General features: G+C 42.8%; 1 protein-coding gene across 1 annotated transcript; it reads left to right on the forward strand.

Moving 5' to 3' along the window:
• The first annotated feature begins 16,992 nt into the window (after positions 1–16,992).
• Positions 16,993–18,006, forward strand: NEUROD6 (neuronal differentiation 6). The gene has a single exon (XM_069960361.1). The coding sequence runs from the start codon at positions 16,993–16,995 to the stop codon at positions 18,004–18,006; it is 1,014 nt and encodes a 337-aa protein (XP_069816462.1).
• The last annotated feature ends 321 nt before the right edge of the window (positions 18,007–18,327 follow it).

An 18,327-nucleotide genomic window follows, 5' to 3' on the forward strand; every position in this document is an offset into this window, starting at 1 on the left:
AACCCCAGTTTTGGCTTGTAACACAAATAATTAAATATTGTGACAAATCTAAATAAATAAAGATGACTTCTGTATTTTGATACATACTTTTAATAGCCAGAATTTTGTAGTGGCAGAGCAGGATTAGTTTTATTATTTTGTTGGTTTTCTTTCTAGCATAATAACTGCATTACTAGCAAATATTAAATGAATTTCCTAGGATATCTTTTGAAATGATATTAAGTATCATATTTTGCCGTAGAAGGATGGTAAGTATGGTCTTATAAGCTGTGGAAATGTTTAGCTGTACTAATGGCACAACAGATGGCTTTGTCAAGTTTACCAGCAATCGTCTAGAACATCTATATCATTAAAGCTTGCCCAATCGTTCTGCAAGGGTGCTTGAGCAATTTCAGCCTATGGGTCTACTTCTATGAAAAATTAAATAAGGCTCAAGAGCTCATTAAGAATATTTTTGTATTGTTTTATCCTGGGGCACTGATAGGCATTCTTAGGTGGTTGCTTCTAGGAAAACATCTGTTATATACAAATTCTTTTCCAAGAGAAAATATCAGCGGTATTAAGGCACCATAGACTAATACTCAGAGGAGCTTCATGTTGGGTGGGTGTATCGCTTTTACTAGGTTAAATCTTATGGTTCTCTGTTAATGGAAAAAAATATTTTGTAAATGCACTCCTACAAAATATGAGAAATCAGCAATCACTAAAGGTTATTATTACTGTGCTGTGAGGAGTAGGGAATATTGTCTCTTTAAGATATATAGTGATTTATTAGCTGTACCACTTCAGGCCCTCTGCTCAGGATGCAGGCTTCAAGGGGGCCAGCTCAGATGGTCAGGTCCCTTACAGTGGCAATTGAGCAAACTTGTGCTGGATTAGAGAGCACATGTTGATGACCAGGATCCGTAATTCCATAATGGGTTATGGAGGTACCATGCATTCTGGCCACATAACAGTCACATTTTCTAAAATACTGGACCTAGCCAAATGCCTCCCCGAAGTCTCACTCCTCTCTATCACCCCGCGGTAGGGAGACATGCAGAACTAGTAGTAAAAGTTGGGTAAAGAAGACATATTTGGTCGCCAAACTTTCTGGAAGCCCAGCTGGATTAAGATGTGCCAGAACTTCCTATGACTCCATATTGCAAGGTTATGACCCCTCTTAGGATTGTATGGGTTCTGCTTTCAGTCCAAGGGGGAGGAATTTAGGACCACCCACAGGGTGGAAAGGGGATTATCTGGCAGGGGTATATGTACTTGTGTCTTGGAAGCAAGCAGGGGTTCTTCTTCCAAGGGAGCACCTCCTATATGTTAGTTTTGCAACCAATAAGGATTTCTCCTTAGTCGACACCCCTCTTTCCCCAGTGGCTTAACATAGTATAACATTTTACTTTTTTCATTTGGTTAAAATGTGTGCATTGTGAATAAAGTGATTACAATACAGTTACAATAGTATTAACTCACTGGAGCTAAAAAGATCACCAGAACAGGAAGGGAGGGGGGGAAGGGTCACCAGAGGGGGCACCTCTTGCGATCTATCAACCTTTATGTGCAGAGGAGCGATAAAGCTCAAGACAGGCTCCTCTACTAGGTATCTCCTAACTGCCTCCTATAGTAGAGTACTAATTAAAAAAGCTGCAGACTACCTTCAGTTAAAAGCAGTAACAAAAAATGTCAGTCAGCTGCTTCTAAGGCCAGCAGGATAGTGTCATGCATTAAAACAGGCATGGACTCTTGGGACAGGGATATAATATTACCGCTTTAAGCTGGGTTCACACACTGTATACTTCAGGCAGTATTTGGTCCTCAAGTCAGGTCCTCATAGCAACCAAAACCAGGAGTGGATTGAAAACACAGAAAGGCTCTGTTCACACAATGTTGAAATTGAGTGGATGGCCGTCATATAACGGTAAATAACTGCCATCATTTCAATATAACAGCCGTTGTTTTAAAATAACAGCAAAAATTTGCCATTAAATGATGGCCATCCACTCAATTACAACATTATGGGAACAGATCCTTTCTGTGTTTTCAATCCACTCCTGGTTTTGGTTGCTATACAGCCTCACAAATACAGCCTCAAATATACATAGTGTGAACCCAGCCTAATAAAGCTTTGGTGCGGCCTCATCTGGAGTATGCTGTCCAGTTTTGGAATCCGATTCATAGAAAGGTTGTCCTAGAGCTGGAGAGGGTACAAAGACTAAACTAATAAAGGGAATGGAGCATCTTAGTTATGAGTAGATATTAAAATAATTAAATTTGTTTAGTCTTTAGAAGAGACGTTTAAGGGGAGATATGATTAGTTTATTTAAATGTATAAATGGCCCCTACAAGAAATATGGGGAAAAGATGTTCCAGGTAAAACCTTTTAAAGGACAATGGGGCACTGCCTCCGTCTGGAGAAAAAAAAGGTTCAATCTCCAGAGGCAACAAGCCTTCTTTACAATGAGAACTGTGAATTTGTGGAACAGTCTACCCCAGGATCTGGTCACAGCAAACAGTAGAGGGCTTCAAAACAGGTGTAGACAAGTTCTTAGCCCAAAATAACATAAATGCATATGTATAAAATCTATCATCATCTGTTCTTTTCCCTGTATCCTTCCCCTTCTTGTATACCCCCCTTCCCTGCATCCATCCCCTCTTTGGTTGAACATGATGGACATTTGTCTTTCTTCAACCGTATTAAGGCTATGTTCACACTACATAAAAGTACGTCCGTTCTTTATGCAGTGTGGAACATTGCCTACATTTCTATGGGATCCCGGCCGGGCGAACCCGCAAATAACTGACATGTCAGTTTTCTGCGGCCGCAATTCAATGAATTATGGCCGTAGGAAACCCTGTCAGTTCACACAATGAAGCGAGCGGCTCTGGCCACTTGCTCCATAGTGTGCTGTGGGAGGTTCTGATGCGGGCGCGCGCTGATGCACCCGCATCAGAACCCTGCCGGTACTTAAGTACCGGTCATGGAACGGACAGTCTCATACGTAGTGTGAACATAGCCTCACTATGTAACTATGGTTCAAGGTTTTTGTGTCCCCTTGGATGACAGAGACTCAGTGGGCTCCTTTGTGGAGCAAATCATGTGGAGACAGTAAAACAGCATGTCCTTTATTGATGGCCCTCCTCCGTGTAGTCCCGTAAGGATGGCCCCTTTTTGTGTAGTCCCCATTATAGACTACCTTTTCATCTCTATAATGAAAACTTCTTCCAGTCACAATTCAACTCCACGGGATCTTCTAGACAAACATCTTAGGCACTTTCAGCACCTTCCCCTCCTCTATACAAACTCCCATCATTGTGCCCCCAAACAGTAACAGGATCCTCTTTGTGCCTGTGTCTAAAGTTATGGCCCTTCTTTATGCCTTATTCTGTAGTTGGGATCCCATCTGTAGTCAGGCCTTCTTTTTTGTATCCTTATCTGTAGTTGTACCCATATGTATAGTAAGGCCCCCTTTGTTCCCCCCATCTGTAGGTGAGCCCCTCTTTCTGCTTTAATCTGTTAGGCCATCTCTTTGTGCAAAAAAAAACTCTGCCACTTTGCCCTTAACCCCTTCAAGACCAAGCCTATTTGCGCCTTAATGACCAGGCTCATTTTTCAAAATCTGACCTGTCTCATTTTATGCGCTTATAGATCAGTGATGCTTTAACGTATGCTAGCAATTCTGAGATTGTTTTTTCGTCACATATGGCACTTTATATTAGTGGCAAAATTTGGTCACTACTTTGTGTTTTTTGTGAAAAACATCAAAATATCATGAACTTTGAAATTATCTGCTTCTAAAAAAAGAAAGTCGTATCACATAAATTAGTTACTAAGTCACATTACCGATATGTCCTCTTTATTCTGGCTTCATTTCATAAACATATTTTACTTTTTTAGGGTATTATGGGGCTTAAAAATTTATCAGCAAATTACCACATTTTCGTGAAAGTTTCCAAAACTGATTTTTTTTAGGGACCAGTTCTTTATTTAAGTTGATTTAGGAGGTTTGTATACTAGAAACCCCCATAAGTGACCGCATTTTGGAAACTACACACCTTAAAGAATTAATCTAGGGGTATAAAGAGCATTTTAACCCTACAGTGGCTGGAGAAAAGTATTCACCATTAGGCCGTAAAAAAATGAAAAATTAAAATTTTCCAATAATATATACGTTAAGATTAAAGTTTCTCATTTTTAAAAGGAACATGAGAGAAAAAGCACCCCAAAATTTGTAACGCAGGTTCTCTTGAGTACTACGGTACCCCATATGTGGGCGTAAACCACTGTATGGGCACACAGCGGAGCGCCAATTAGCTTTTCCATTGCAGATTTTGCTGTAGAAGTTTCTGAGCGCCAGGTGCGTTTGCAGAGCCCCTGTAGTGTCAGCAGAGAATTCATCTTGGGGTAGGATGAGCATTTTGACCCCACAGGTATTAGAGGAAAGTATTCAAAATTAGACATTAAAATTCAAAAACTCTAATTTTTCCAATAATATGTTTGTTTAGTTTGAAATTTCTCTATTTCTCGAGGAACAGGAGAGAAAATTCACCCCAAAATCTGTAACGCGGGTTCTCCTTAGTAGAACGGTACCTCATATGTGGGCATAAACCACTGTATGGGCACACAGCCGGGCTCAGAAGGGAAGGAGCGCTAATTAGCATTTTCCGTGAAGATTTTTCTGAAGAAGTTTCTGAGCGCCAGGTGCGTTTGCAGTGCCCCTGTTGTGTCTGCAGAATAGAACCCCCCAAAAGTAACCCCATTTTGGAAAGTGCACCCCTCAAAGAATTCATCTTGAATTCAGTGGGGCTCAGAAGGAAAAGAGCGCCAATTAGCTTTTTCAATGCAGATTTTGCTGAAGAAGTTTCTGAGCGCCAGGTGTGTTTGCAGTGCCCCTGTAGTGCCAGCGCAGTAAAATCTCGCCATAAGTCACCCTATTTTGGAAAGTGCACCCCTCAAAGAATTCATTTTGGGGTGTGGTGAGCATTTTGACCCCACAGGTTTTAGAGGAAAGTATTCAAAAGTAGACAGTAAAAATTAAAAACTCAAATTTTTTCAATAATATGTTTGTTTAGTTTGAAATTTCTCTATTTCTCGAGGAACAGGAGAGAAAATTCACCCCAAAATCTGTAACGCGGGTTCTCCTGAGTAGAACGGTACCTCATATGTGGGCATAAACCACTGTATGGGCACACAGCCGGGCTCAGAAGGGAAGGAGCGCTAATTAGCATTTTCCGTGAAGATTTTTCTGAAGAAGTTTCTGAGCGCCAGGTGCGTTTGCAGTGCCCCTGTTTTGTCTGCAGAATAGAAACCCCCAAAAGTCACCCCATTTTGGAAAGTGCACCCCTCAAAGAATTCATCTTGGGGTGAGGGGAGCATTTTGACCCCACATGTATTAGAGGAAAGTATTCAAAATTGGCCAGTAAAAATGAAAAACTCAAATTTTTCCAATAATGTGTTGGTTTAGTTTGAAATTTCAAAATTTCACAAGGAACAGGAGAATAAATATACCCCAAAATCTGTAACGCAGGTTCTCCTGAGAACAACGGTACCCCATATGTTTGCATAAACCACTGTATGGGCACACAGCGGGGCTCAGAAGAGAAGGAGTGCCAATTTGCTGGAGCAAAACTGCAGCTAATGATAGTTATAAGAATAGCGCAGTTACTAAAATAAAATTAAAAAAATGAGATTACAGGTAGTGTGGGGTGGTTACGGACAGTCTGGGGTGGTTCCGGGTAATCTGGAGGTGGTTACGGACAGTCTGGGGTGGTTCTGGGTAATCTGGAGGTGGTTACGGGCAACCTGGGGTGGTTACGGGTAAACTGGGGTGGATACGGTCAACATGGGGTGGTCACGAACAACGTGGGGTGGTTACGGCAACCTGGGGTAGTTACAGGCAACCTGGGGTTGTTAGAGGCAACCTGGGGTGGTTACAGGCAACGTGGGGTAGATACGGACAACCTGCTGTGGTTACAGACAATCTAGGGTGGTTACAGGCAACCTGCTGTGGTTACGGGAAACATAGGGTGGTTACGGAAAATCTGGGGTGGTTACAGACAATCTGGGGTGGTTACAGACAATCTGGGGTGGTTACGGACAATCTGGGGTGGTTACGGACAAACTAAAGTGCTTATAGGTAATCTGAGGTGGGTAACTGGAATCTGGTGTGGTTACGGGCAATCTGGAGGGGGTCATTGGCAATTTGGGGTGGTCAGAGGCAATGTGCGGTGGTCAGAGGCAAGGTTCGGTGGCCAAAGGCAAGGTGCGGTGGTCAGTGGCAAGGTGTGGTTGTCAGATGCAAGGTGTGATGGTCAGAGGCAAGGTGCGGTTGTCAGTGGCAAGGTGCAGTTGTCGGTGGCAAGGTGCGGTGGTCAGAGGCAAGGTGCCATGGTCAGAGGCAACCAGCGGTGGTCAGAGGTGACATGCGGTGGCGGCACCAGCCTATTAGTGACCACCGTATCAGCGGTCACTAAGGGGTTAATGAGGGTCGGCTGCGGGATCGCAGCTGACTCTCATTACCTCCGGTGCTGGACATACATGAGAGTGGGATAGCTCTCTCTGCAGCGATCCCATTCTCATCAGGAAACCCCTGTCAGTCAGGAACGTATATATACATTCCTACTGCACGGGGTATGTGCAATATGAACGTATATATACAGATTGCTGATGTGGAGGGGTTAATAACTGTGCCAATGCCTCCTTAATAAAGTGGGCCATTGCCCCACTCCATACACTGTGTTACTGCCCCCTTTATAATTTGTGCCACTGGCCCCCTAAATCATTATTTTCCAACTAGTGGCTGTTAAGCTGTTGCCTAAAACAACTCTTATCATAACCTACCAGTAGTGCATAATAAAAACATGATAAAAATTCCAGGGTGGAAGGCTATATGTCATTATCCTGTGCTCTGCACTCCACTCTGTGGGGGGCAGAAGCTGGGGACCTGGGGTGGCTTTGTCACTTCCTCTAGTCCTGCTTCTGAAACAACTTAGAGACACAAGTGTTTTAAGAAAGGTGGCTCTTTGACCACCCAGTTGCCTGTGACTACCTGAAAACTGAATAAACCGCTTCCACTTTATCTGTGGATCGACTTTCTAAAGGCTAACTTAGAAGGCGATTCAGATGATTTGCTATCTGTCCCCCAATGTGGAGTGAGTATAACTGCAGCTTCAAACGCTCACCCCCTTTTCCCTTACTTCACCCTAGTAGTTCTGAGCGCGGGTCCCCTTTTTTGTCTTAACTTTTTTCTCTTCTGCTGTTGGGATATGAACCTGCTTGCTCTCCCTATGGGATTGTAATGGCCCAGAACGGTATTTATTGTCAGGCGTCTGGAAATGTATTGTTGCTATTGGCAACCCTAGACTGCCTGTATTAGGGCCTATGTATTTGCTGCTCTTCCTTAGCTCTCTTGTAGTGGTATTGTTTTCTGCTATGTATTTATTTATTATGTTGTTATGTATTAATTGCTAATGATACAAGTGTTGAGCTTGATCAGTGCTCCTCCCCTGCAACCTATCACATTCTAGTGATTGGCTAGGGGAAAGCTAGCTCCGCCCACCTTTTATCCAGAAGGGCTGTGCGGTCTTGTCAGTTGACAGTTGGTAGTCTGGCATTGCCAGAGTCACATCTAACCTCCCTACGACACCGCGGTGATCCTGTCAGACTCCATCTTCAGGGAAACCTGTTTCCAGTCAGCCATAAGGACTAATACTATATACTATATACTTTCACCGCTATTGTGTGAAGACTTTTATTAAAAATTATATGTCACTGCTTGTATGCTGAAGAAGACAAGGGCCCCAGCACCCTCGGACCCCACCGTGACAGGAAGGTTTCAGAAGGTGAGCCCTAAGGTTGCACTACACCACCCAGCAACACAATACCCTCAGTATATTACCATAATACCATCAAAGGGACATGATAATTTTTCTTGGCGTCACGCATAGGACACTATAGGATATTGTCACGTCCGCGGTGGCGGCCCGTGTTCCTCACCACCTGCGAGCACGTCTACTATTCTCTGCCTGCACTCCTGCCACGCCTCGCCTGCCGTCACTAGCAACCAAGCCAGGGGTAGCGACCTGGGGGTCGCCTGCCGCAGCAAGTCCATCCCGCCTTGCGGCGGGCTCTGGTGAAAACCAGCGGCCCCTTAGACTCCGCTCCCTGGTGAGGTTAGTGCCATCGCTGGTGACGATCCAGTGGATCCACTACTCCAGGCGTTACAGTAGGCTCCAACCATGGATCCCGGCGAGGTGCCTGATATCCGTGACATAGCCCGAGTGGTCGCCCAACAGGCGCAACAAATCCAGCAACAGTCGCAGCAGATCCAGCAACTCACTGCCGCCTTACAGCAGCATACTACAGCCCAGCGCTCACCACCTCCTGCTGCTTTTTCTACACTTCGACTGTAAATACTCTGGTGACTCCAAGTTGTGCAGAGGATTCCTGACCCAATGCACCATGCATATCGAACTTCTAAGCAGTCAGTTTGCCACCGAGCGCTCTAAAGTGGCTTTCATCATCAGCCTATTGGAAGGTAGAGCTCTGGCCTGGGCAACACCACTGTGGGACCGTGATGATCCTGTGGCTGCTAATCTCCGAATTTTCCTGGCCGAGTTCCGCTCTGTCTTTGAGGAACCTGCCCGTGCGTCTTCGGCTGAGACTGCTCTCCTCAACCTATCCCAAGGAACTTCCTCTGTTGGTGACTACGCCATCCAGTTCCGCACCCTGGCGACAGAATTAGACTGGAATGAGGTCGCTCTAATAGCCACCTTCAAGAAGGGCCTGTCCAGTCGGGTGAGAGACGTGCTTTCCACCCGAGACCTACCTACCTCCCTGAACGAACTCATCCTACTGGCCACCAGGGTCGATACTCGTTTTTCTGAGAGAGAGGAGGAGGTCTGGCATGAACGGCGACTAGGCCTGTCCCGTCGTCATCACCAGCTGGCGCCGGTCTTCCAGAATCCTGACGTTCCGGAGTCCCAGTCGACTCCTGAGATTCCTATGCAGGTGGAATGGGCTCACCTGACGCCAGAATTCGTCGTCTGGAGCTGAATCTCTGCCTCTACTGCGGTGGTTCGGATCACTTTCGGCTGAGATGTCCCCAACGTCCTCAAGCGTCCGGGAAACTCCAGCACCTAGGTCCGGTGGGAGAGGTCTCCCTGAGTGTGAATGCCACCTCTCCAAAGTTGTCAGTGCCAGTTTCCATCCAGACACCCTCAGGACAAACTCTCCAGACTACTGCCTTTCTCGATTCTGGGTCAGCAGGCAATTTTATTGCAGCTACATTGGTCCAGAGATGGCGGCTACCCGTGACCCCACTAACCAGACCCCTGACTATCTCCTCGGTCACGGGCGAGATTCTTACCGATCATGTGCACTACCAGACCGCACCTCTAGTCCTCCAGGTGGGCACTTCACATCTGGAAAAGATCTCCTTCTACGTCCTGCCCCATTCTTCTTCCACCATCCTTCTGGGACTCCCTTGGCTGCAATTACATGCCCCTACGCTGGACTGGAGAACCGGGAAGATTCTCAGTTGGGGTCAGGACTGTTCCAACCAGTGTCTGAGGTCACCTCAGCCCAAATACTCTATGTTGTCACCCGAGCCCGCCAAGCCTTTGTCCGGCCTACCGGCGGAATACCAAGACTTGCCTGATGCCTCCATCTGCAGGCAAGAAAGAGGGGGAGGCCAAAGGGGGGGGGTACTGTCACGGCCGCGGCGGCGTCCCGTGTTCCGGGCCGCCGCCGCGACCTCCTCCTGCCCCATGCAGCCGCCGGGGTCCTTGTGCAGGGACCCGGCGCGGCTGCTAGTTCGGCCCCTGGGGGCGCCTCAACTCTCCTCCGCTCCTGTCTCCGTCTGTGCCGGCCGGCGCGCGCGTCCCCGCCTCCTATGGCGCGCGCGCGCCGGCTGTCTCAGATTTAAAGGGCCAGTCCGCCCTTAATTGGTTAGTTGCACCAATCACTCCCTATAAGTTCCAGCCCTGCCCCACTACAGGGGTTGGAGCCTCTATATGCTTCCCATAGCGTTTGGCCCAGCTCCCTGTTGTTCCTGACCTTAGTCCTTGTCCCTTGTTCCTGTCTTCAGTCCTTGTCCCTAGTCCTTGCCCGATGCCTTCCCATTGTTCCTGAGTCTTGTCCGCCACCTGCGAGCACGTCTACTATTCTCTGCCTGCATCTCCTGCCTACTGCTCCTGCCACGCCTCGCCTGCCGTCACTAGCAACCAAGCCAGGGGTAGCGACCTGGGGGTCGCCTGCCGCAGCAAGTCCATCCCGCCTTGCGGCGGGCTCTGGTGAAAACCAGCGGCCCCTTAGACTCCGCTCCCTGGTGAGGTTAGTGCCATCGCTGGTGACGGTCCAGTGGATCCACTACTCCAGGCGTTACAGATATCTTTGTATAATGGACTACTAGTTTACGTTGACTTGGCTTATTGGTGATGTGGGGGCTTCTTACACCCCCTATCACGCGGTAAATGGAGTTTTTTCCTTTTTCTCTGATCTTTGGATGTGCACTACCTCTATTTGTTATTTTACAGTAGTGCATGGTGGAAGTTGTAGTTTTGCAGCAACTTGAGAGTGAGGCACTTGTTGGAGAACACTGGACTAAATAAACTGTTCTAAATCTTTGTTTCCCAATGACTGGCTTTTCAGCTGTTGCCAAACTACAACTCACATTATGCCCTACAAGCAGTGCATGATGGGAGTTGTAGTTTTTCAGAAACTGGGAAATCACATGTTAGAGAACACTGGACAAACACACTGTCCCCAAATCACAGTTTCCCAACTTTTCAGCTGTTTTCAAACTGTAACTCCCTTCATGCCCTAGGCCAATTAGTAAACCCAAACTAGTATAATGTACCAGCAGATGTAATTGCACTGACGGGCAGCCAATCCTCAAAATAACGGATGTCATTTTAAAAATGATAAATGGACAAGAAAAAACGTGGGGGGGGGGGGGGGACATAGCCTAACAAAGTACTGTACACTTGTTCCTGAAAAAAGCAAGCCATTACATGGCCCTGTAGATAGAGAAATACAAATGCTATAGCTATGTAGTCATGAAGGGGTTATTACTGGATTCTAAACAATTAGTTCATTATTTTCAGATTTTTAATTATTAGCTATAATTCTTACAGTAGAATATAGAGGAGGATATACCCTAAAATATCAGCCATAAGGGAAATGTACATTTGTTGCTGGAGATTTCATGTAAAGGAGTATAGAAATAAGAACAATGAATAAGCAGGAAAGTAAAAATAATGTAGTTGGAAAAAAGAGAAAAACAGATGGCAAGTGAGGAAAAAACAGCTGAAGACAACAACAAAGATTAATTTGAGCAAAAATGCTTGAAGGGAGGGAGAAAAGAGCAAAGACAGGGTGTTTCTGGGGAAGAAAAACAAAGCGGGTATTATACAGCACTACAGAATGCGCCCATAACATAAAAAAAATATATGTGAATCACATTTTAACTATATCCTTTACTCCTGACGGTGATTAAGGGCAAATAGATTATTGGGGAAATACAAATAAACAATGGATTTATTGGATTGTATGCTATGTTCAGTAAAATGGTGAAAGCCTTTTAGATAGTAATGTGTATAATAGGAATATTTTATGCAGTGGTGTTATTGCCATGGGATTGAATGTATGCATATCACTATTAAAGGAGCTAGCCACTTTATAGTAAAATTGTTAAGTGTACAGTATTAATAAGTGTACCCACTGCACTTACTGACTGCAGCTCCCTGTGTACCTCATAGAGCTAAAATCAGATTCCCCTCCTCCAGGCTGTACTGCCCTGCTCTGTGGTGAGACTGTCCATAAGATGGCTGACATGGAGGAGCATGTGACCATGCCCCGCACCGCCCCCAAGTGTCTAACACTGAGCTTGTATATGCCTATGGAGAATACTGGGGGTGGGACATGGTCACGTGCTCCTCCATGTCGGCCATCTTATGGACAGAATCACCACAGAGCAGCCTGCTGGAGGAGGGAAGTCTGATTTTAGCTCTATGAGGTACACAGGGTGCTGCTGTCAGTAAGTGCAGGGAGTACACTTACTAATACTGTACATTGACCCACTGACCTATTTTACTATAAAGTAGTCCACCTTTTTAATTTTATCTCTTAGGTTCTAGGAACAGACTATATAAAATAGTAGATAATGTAGATGTCAGTCAACCTTAGCAAAGACCAAATACCTGATAAGGCCATGTTCACACTATGTATAACACCGGCCATCCTGTGATCTGGGCGGATAACAGAATGGTCGGTGTCTGAGAAGATTATCCTGGCAAGGACTGCAGTACCGGCCAGATGATCTTCATTTCTGCTGAATTCGGATGTGGGTGCACCCGTCAATAAAAGAGAAAAGGCATCTGCTTCTTCTATTTAAAAAGATGTCCCTTATTCCTGCGATGCAGTGTATTGAAGTCAATGGAATGACGGACAACCAATGCACACAGCCTATAAAATGACAGATGTCATTTGTGCAGACGTCAAAATAATTATCATGACAATTATTTTTGGACGTCTTTTGCAAACACTGGACATTAATTTTTAGTTGTTTACAAACAGTTTTTTTTTCACCGTCCTTTCACCATTTTTACTATTAAATTCAATGAACTTTTCAATTAAAGACATACCCAAAAGCCAATTAGTCCACCTAAACTAGAATATTGTACCAACAGCCACCATTGCACTGAAGGGCAGCCAAACAACGAAATGACAGACGTCATTTTTTCTTTTAAAAAAACTGAGAGAGAAAAATGTTGTGTGAACATTGCCTAAAGGTGGTGCATAGGTGATGGGTGGTAACAAAGGTTTGATGTGAGACAGACACTAGTGATGCTGTCTTTTCATACCAATTTTGGTCACATGTTAATGAATTGTTTATATTCATATATTTTGACTGAACTGCAAACCAAAAATCAGATTTGTTTACATTTTCTTCTTTCAACAATCACCTTTAACAACGTTTTAAACTATAAAACACCATTAGCAGTATGGTGCAGAGCCTCTTAGGACTTTTACTTTGAGTTAAAAAAAAATTCTGTCTGTCTGCAGCTGCCACTAGAAGATTTTTCTGATCTTTTTTTTTTTTTTACAGTTTTAGGCTATGTTCCCACACAGTAGTTTTGCTCAGTATTTTGTTCAGTATTTTGCAACCAAAACCAGAAGTGGATTAAAAACACAGAAAGGCTATGTTCACACACTGTTGAAACTTAGTTGATGGGCGTCATTTAATTTTATTTATTTTAAAACAACAGCAGTTAATTGCCATTAAGTGATGGGAACAGTAACAGGTCCCCAGCATATTACATGACCTAGTGGTAGGCCTCTAGCATATTACAGACCCCAGCATCAGGCCCCCAGTATATTACAAACTCCAGTATCAGGTCCCCAACATATTAAATGACCTAGTGTCAGGCCCCTGGCATATTACAGACCCCTGTATCAGACCCCCGGTATATTGCAGACTACAGTATCAGGCCCCCAGCATATTATAGACCCCAGTATAAGGCCGCTAGCTTATTAAAGACTGCAGTATCAGGCCCTAGCATATTATAGACCCTAGTATTAGGCCCTCATCAGATTAAAAACCCCAGTATCAGGCCCCCAGTATACTAAAGACTCCAGTATCTGGCCCCAGCATATTACACACCCCAGTAACAGGCCCTAGCATATTATAGACCCTAGTATTAGGACCTGATCATATTATAGACCCCAATATCAGGTTAAAATTTATCTATAAGCGTTCATTAGGAGTGTTTATAGTTAAAGCCATAGGAGGCTGGCTGGGGGTAGGGCTTCCCTGATTATACCTAGGACATAATTGTGTAATAATAATGTTATCATTGGACTCAATAGGGAAGTTCTCTGTGGGCTTTTTGACAATTTGGTTAAAAAGGTCAACAAATATGGACACCTGTTTTACACAAAAAGAAATGTGTGATTATGTTCGATTTCCTGACACTTTTAAAAATCGGACAGGACTTAGTACAGACCAAGAATTTTACCAAAATTAAACCACAATATCTGCATACATTATAATGAAATGTATGCCATCATACAATTGGTACAGATTTTGGTTTGTGGTGCACAAACAGCCAAAGATATGAAAAATGTATCAAACCTTTTCCAACCCCTTAAATTTAGATTTTTAGCTTATGTTTACTCCCTTCTCACCTTCTAAGATACATACTATTTTTATTGTTTGAGAGACAAGTTGTACTTTTTACTGGCTTTCTTTACTTTACCATAAAATATAGTACAAAGCCGGAATCTTTTTTAAATGCAATTACGTAAATTTGTGGGACAGCATGTTCACCATGTGGTAAAATGAGTGTACTAAATTTATTCTACATGTTATTATGAATCCTATGATACTAAAGTTGGGTAATTTCAGTTTTGTGCTTAGAATTATACAATAAAACATTTTCTGGCACAGACCAATATGTCTGCACTGTATTTGTTCAGTCAGTCCGACAGACAGGAAGTCACTTGCGCCAAACAGGAAAGTGGTTACCTGGAATCAAGTGTAACTAATTAGGCACCCAACCACAAACCAAGAAGTCCTGTCTCTGGTCAAGCATCACTTAGTGATACTGGATACCTGGCTGCTTCTTTAATGACTTCAGTGCATTTCTCTGTGGGTAAATTACCTGCAAGTGGAATTATAGAAACATAATAAATTCTAAAAACAAAATATTAATTTGTTCATGTTGTCAATATAATTACCAAACTATAGAGAGCAACTCAACACCTTTTAGAGAACATCACCGTTCATAGTGCAAATGATGTAGTCCACTAAATGTGATGTGTATTTAGCAAGACTAAAAACCTTATGGGATCACTGTTATTATGAATTTATTTTTTTATTTTTTCATATAATGTTTCCTTTCTGTCATTTTGATAGGGGGAATTCAGATAGAGGCAATGTTCACACATAGTATTTCTGTCCGTCTTTTGGTCAGTCTTTTTTCACCAAAACCAGGAGTGGGTTGAAAACAGAGAAACTGTGCAATTCTTTCCATTGTAATTTTGCCCTGTTAGTTCCACTCCGGATTTTGATGAAAAAAATACTGACTAAAAGACTGATGTAAACATAACCGGAAAATGTTATGTGCACCATATAGATGTGGGTATGTTATAGCAAGGAACAATAAATGCAGAGCTAGTCATGATATTATTATAAAAGACTAGTATTAATAATACCAAGAATATTTATTAGCAGCAACACTAAACAAATAATAATAGCTCCATTACAACAATGCTTGCATCTAGAATACTGTGTAGCAGAAACAATTGCCTAAATCAGCATAATCTTTTCTATAGTGTGAGTATGAACTGTATATAGTAGTTGTGCTTCTTACATAGTCAGTGGTGAGGCAAGGTTTTCTAAATTATCAATACAATGAACTTTTAAACCTATCTCCATGTACTTTCTTTTTATGTCCCTGCTGTTTAATGCACATAATTATTTTCTCAGTGATAAATTACATTTTCCTATATTGTTCAGAATGTTCTATAGCCATGTTCTAAACCATTTTTAGCACACATCACTTATTATGTAACACATCAGACACTGAATCAATAATGGGTTAATTTCACGTAAGCAAGTGAACATATCATCAGAGGAATGAATACACCTCATTCCATGCTGTGTCGTTTGGAGATGAGAACTTAGCATTGGCACCACTGCCTTCTATTTAATGTGTCCCTTAAGATTCCTTGGGAAAAAAAGGAGTCGCTCTGATGGAACTGCATAGCCTGTATGTGAGATGCTAGTGCAGATTTTTTTTTTATCAGTCTAACCTTCTGTGTTGATACATGAATGCTGGTACCCACTTACAGGGATGCCAGATGATCAGTGCAGAATGAAGGTCCCAAGGGAACGCATCATGTGGTTCTCTGCCCTGTGACGTCACTAGCAGATGGCATGGGTACCAGCTCTGGCAGTTGGCATCAATGTCACTTTTTTAGAGATCAATGAGATACACACATATCTAGACTCCTGGAGACAATGCGACATTCGGACTTACTCTGAAGGCGAAAAAATGAAATCTGGATGTTGATTGAAGAAATCTTAAGGTAACAAACCTTTTTACGCTGTGCTATATGAATTAATGGATGTAATGTTTACATATACTGCAGTTTTTTTTCTTAGCATGCATTGTTCTACTTTATTTACTTTCTTCAATATCATGTCCTTTCTTTCCATCATATCATGACACAAGGTAGTCATGTAGGTTAATCTGCATCACTATTATAGAATGCTTTCTTAATTGCATAATGAAGGGATTGTGTTACTAATTGCTTGTTCGTTTAGGCACGAGGGGTATTCATGTGCTTCTCACTGCATGCTGCCTTATGCTCTGACTTTATATACAGATTTCCTTTTCATCCTCTTCTCCACCTAGCCAATATTTCAATATAGTATTTAGACTAACAGTGCCAGAATGCATCTAGGTAAGCAGCAAACAAGAGATCCCATAAATGCTTGTTATAAGCCACTCGTCATTTCCTTTCTCTTTTACTGTAATGTTTCAAATGATCGAAATAAGAATAAAGTTTTTCTTTTTTCTTTTTTTTGTATGATTTTCACAATTAGTCTTTTTCCTCAAATGTTTGGTTTTTTCCCCCAAAATTTTGTTCTAAATATTTAGATTTCATTGCAAATTAAAACAATATTTAAAATGTTGTACCGATTGCTGTGGGTAAGGCAAAGTTAATGTATGTGTCTAGTTATAAATGTACTATAAAAATAGATTTCTTACAATTTTTTATGGGCATACTTTAGACAATTTTAAAAAATTGACAACAGTTTTTATGCTACTAACTACATGTATATCTAAATTGTGTGTATGATGATATTTAACTGAATGAAATGTTCTAAAAATTAGGGGGTTATATGAAACGTGTGAAGGATTTATTAGTTAGGTTTATTAGTAATGTGTGTAAATATTGCTCTATCATTTCAGGTGATTCAATCCTAAGCAGAAATGTTAACACTTCCATTTGACGAATCTGTTGTTATGACGGAGTCGCAGCTATGTAGAAAATATGTACGGGAAAATGAGGAGCAAAAACCTGTAAAGAAAGTAGAAGGCTGTGCTAAACAGATAGTATCCCATGGGAAAAATATCAAAAGAACACCTGAAGAGGAAACAGAGCAAGAAGAAGAGGAGGAGGACAAGGAAGAAGAGGATGAAAATGGATTGCCAAGAAGGAGGGGTCCAAGGAAAAAAAAGATGACCAAAGTTAGAATTGAAAGGATTAAACTAAGAAGAGTAGAGGCCAATGCAAGAGAAAGGGGGAGAATGCATGGTCTAAATGATGCCCTGGACAACTTAAGGAAAGTTGTGCCCTGCTATTCTAAGACACAAAAACTGTCTAAAATAGAAACTTTGAGGCTGGCCAAAAACTACATCTGGGCTCTGTCTGAGATCTTGCGTATTGGGAAGAGACCAGATCTGCTCACCTTTGTGCAAAACCTATGCAAAGGTTTGTCCCAGCCCACCACAAACTTGGTGGCTGGGTGCCTGCAGCTCAACGCCAGGAGTTTTCTTATGGGTCAGAGTGGTGAGGCAGTCCATCATGCAAGATCCCCATATACTTCTATTTACCCTCCATATCACAGCCCTGAGCTTAGCACCCCACCAGGTCATGGGAGCCTTGACAATTCCAAGACAGGAAAGCCGTATAATTACTGTAGTGCTTATGAATCTTTTTATGAAAGCACTTCCCCTGAGTGCACCAGCCCTCAGTTTGAAGGTCCCTTAAGCCCTCCCTCTATGAACTATAATGGGATATTTTCCCTGAAGCAAGAAGAGGCCTTGGACTATGGGAAAAATTACAATTATGGCATGCATTACTGTGCAGTGCCAGGCAGGGGTCCCCTCGGGCAGAGCTCTATGTTCAGGTTGTCTACAGACAGCCACTTCCCTTATGACTTCCATCTGCGCAGCCAGTCTCTCGCCATGCAAGATGAATTAAATGCAGTTTTTCATAATTAATGAGGAAAATGAATATAAACAGTGGTCATTCACCTCCCTCCCCCAAACTAATTAAGATAAAGCAGATGCTTGTTCACACAGTAATTGACACGGCTCGATTAAGGTATCACCACCGTCCTAAAAGTGTGTTTTAAACTTCTGTACTCTAGTTTGTTCGTTGGTTTGTCTGATTTTTCTTTCCCTCTTTGTAAAAAGCCACATTTTCTGCCATATTTAAACAAAAACCCATCACACCTGATCCTTTTATTAGTTGAAAACTGTGATTCAGCCCTGCACTAAAGCCGTATTTTATGTTTATTTGTTAAGCGATCTGTTAAGATT

The sequence above is a fragment of the Dendropsophus ebraccatus genome, chromosome 2 (genome assembly GCF_027789765.1).
Source record: "Dendropsophus ebraccatus isolate aDenEbr1 chromosome 2, aDenEbr1.pat, whole genome shotgun sequence".
NCBI classification, from domain to species: Eukaryota; Metazoa; Chordata; class Amphibia; order Anura; family Hylidae; genus Dendropsophus; species Dendropsophus ebraccatus.

Coding starts and splice junctions, on each gene's coding strand:
- NEUROD6 (XM_069960361.1), top strand. CDS start 16,993: ATGTTAACACTTCCATTTGACGAATCTGTTGTTATGACGGAGTCGCAG.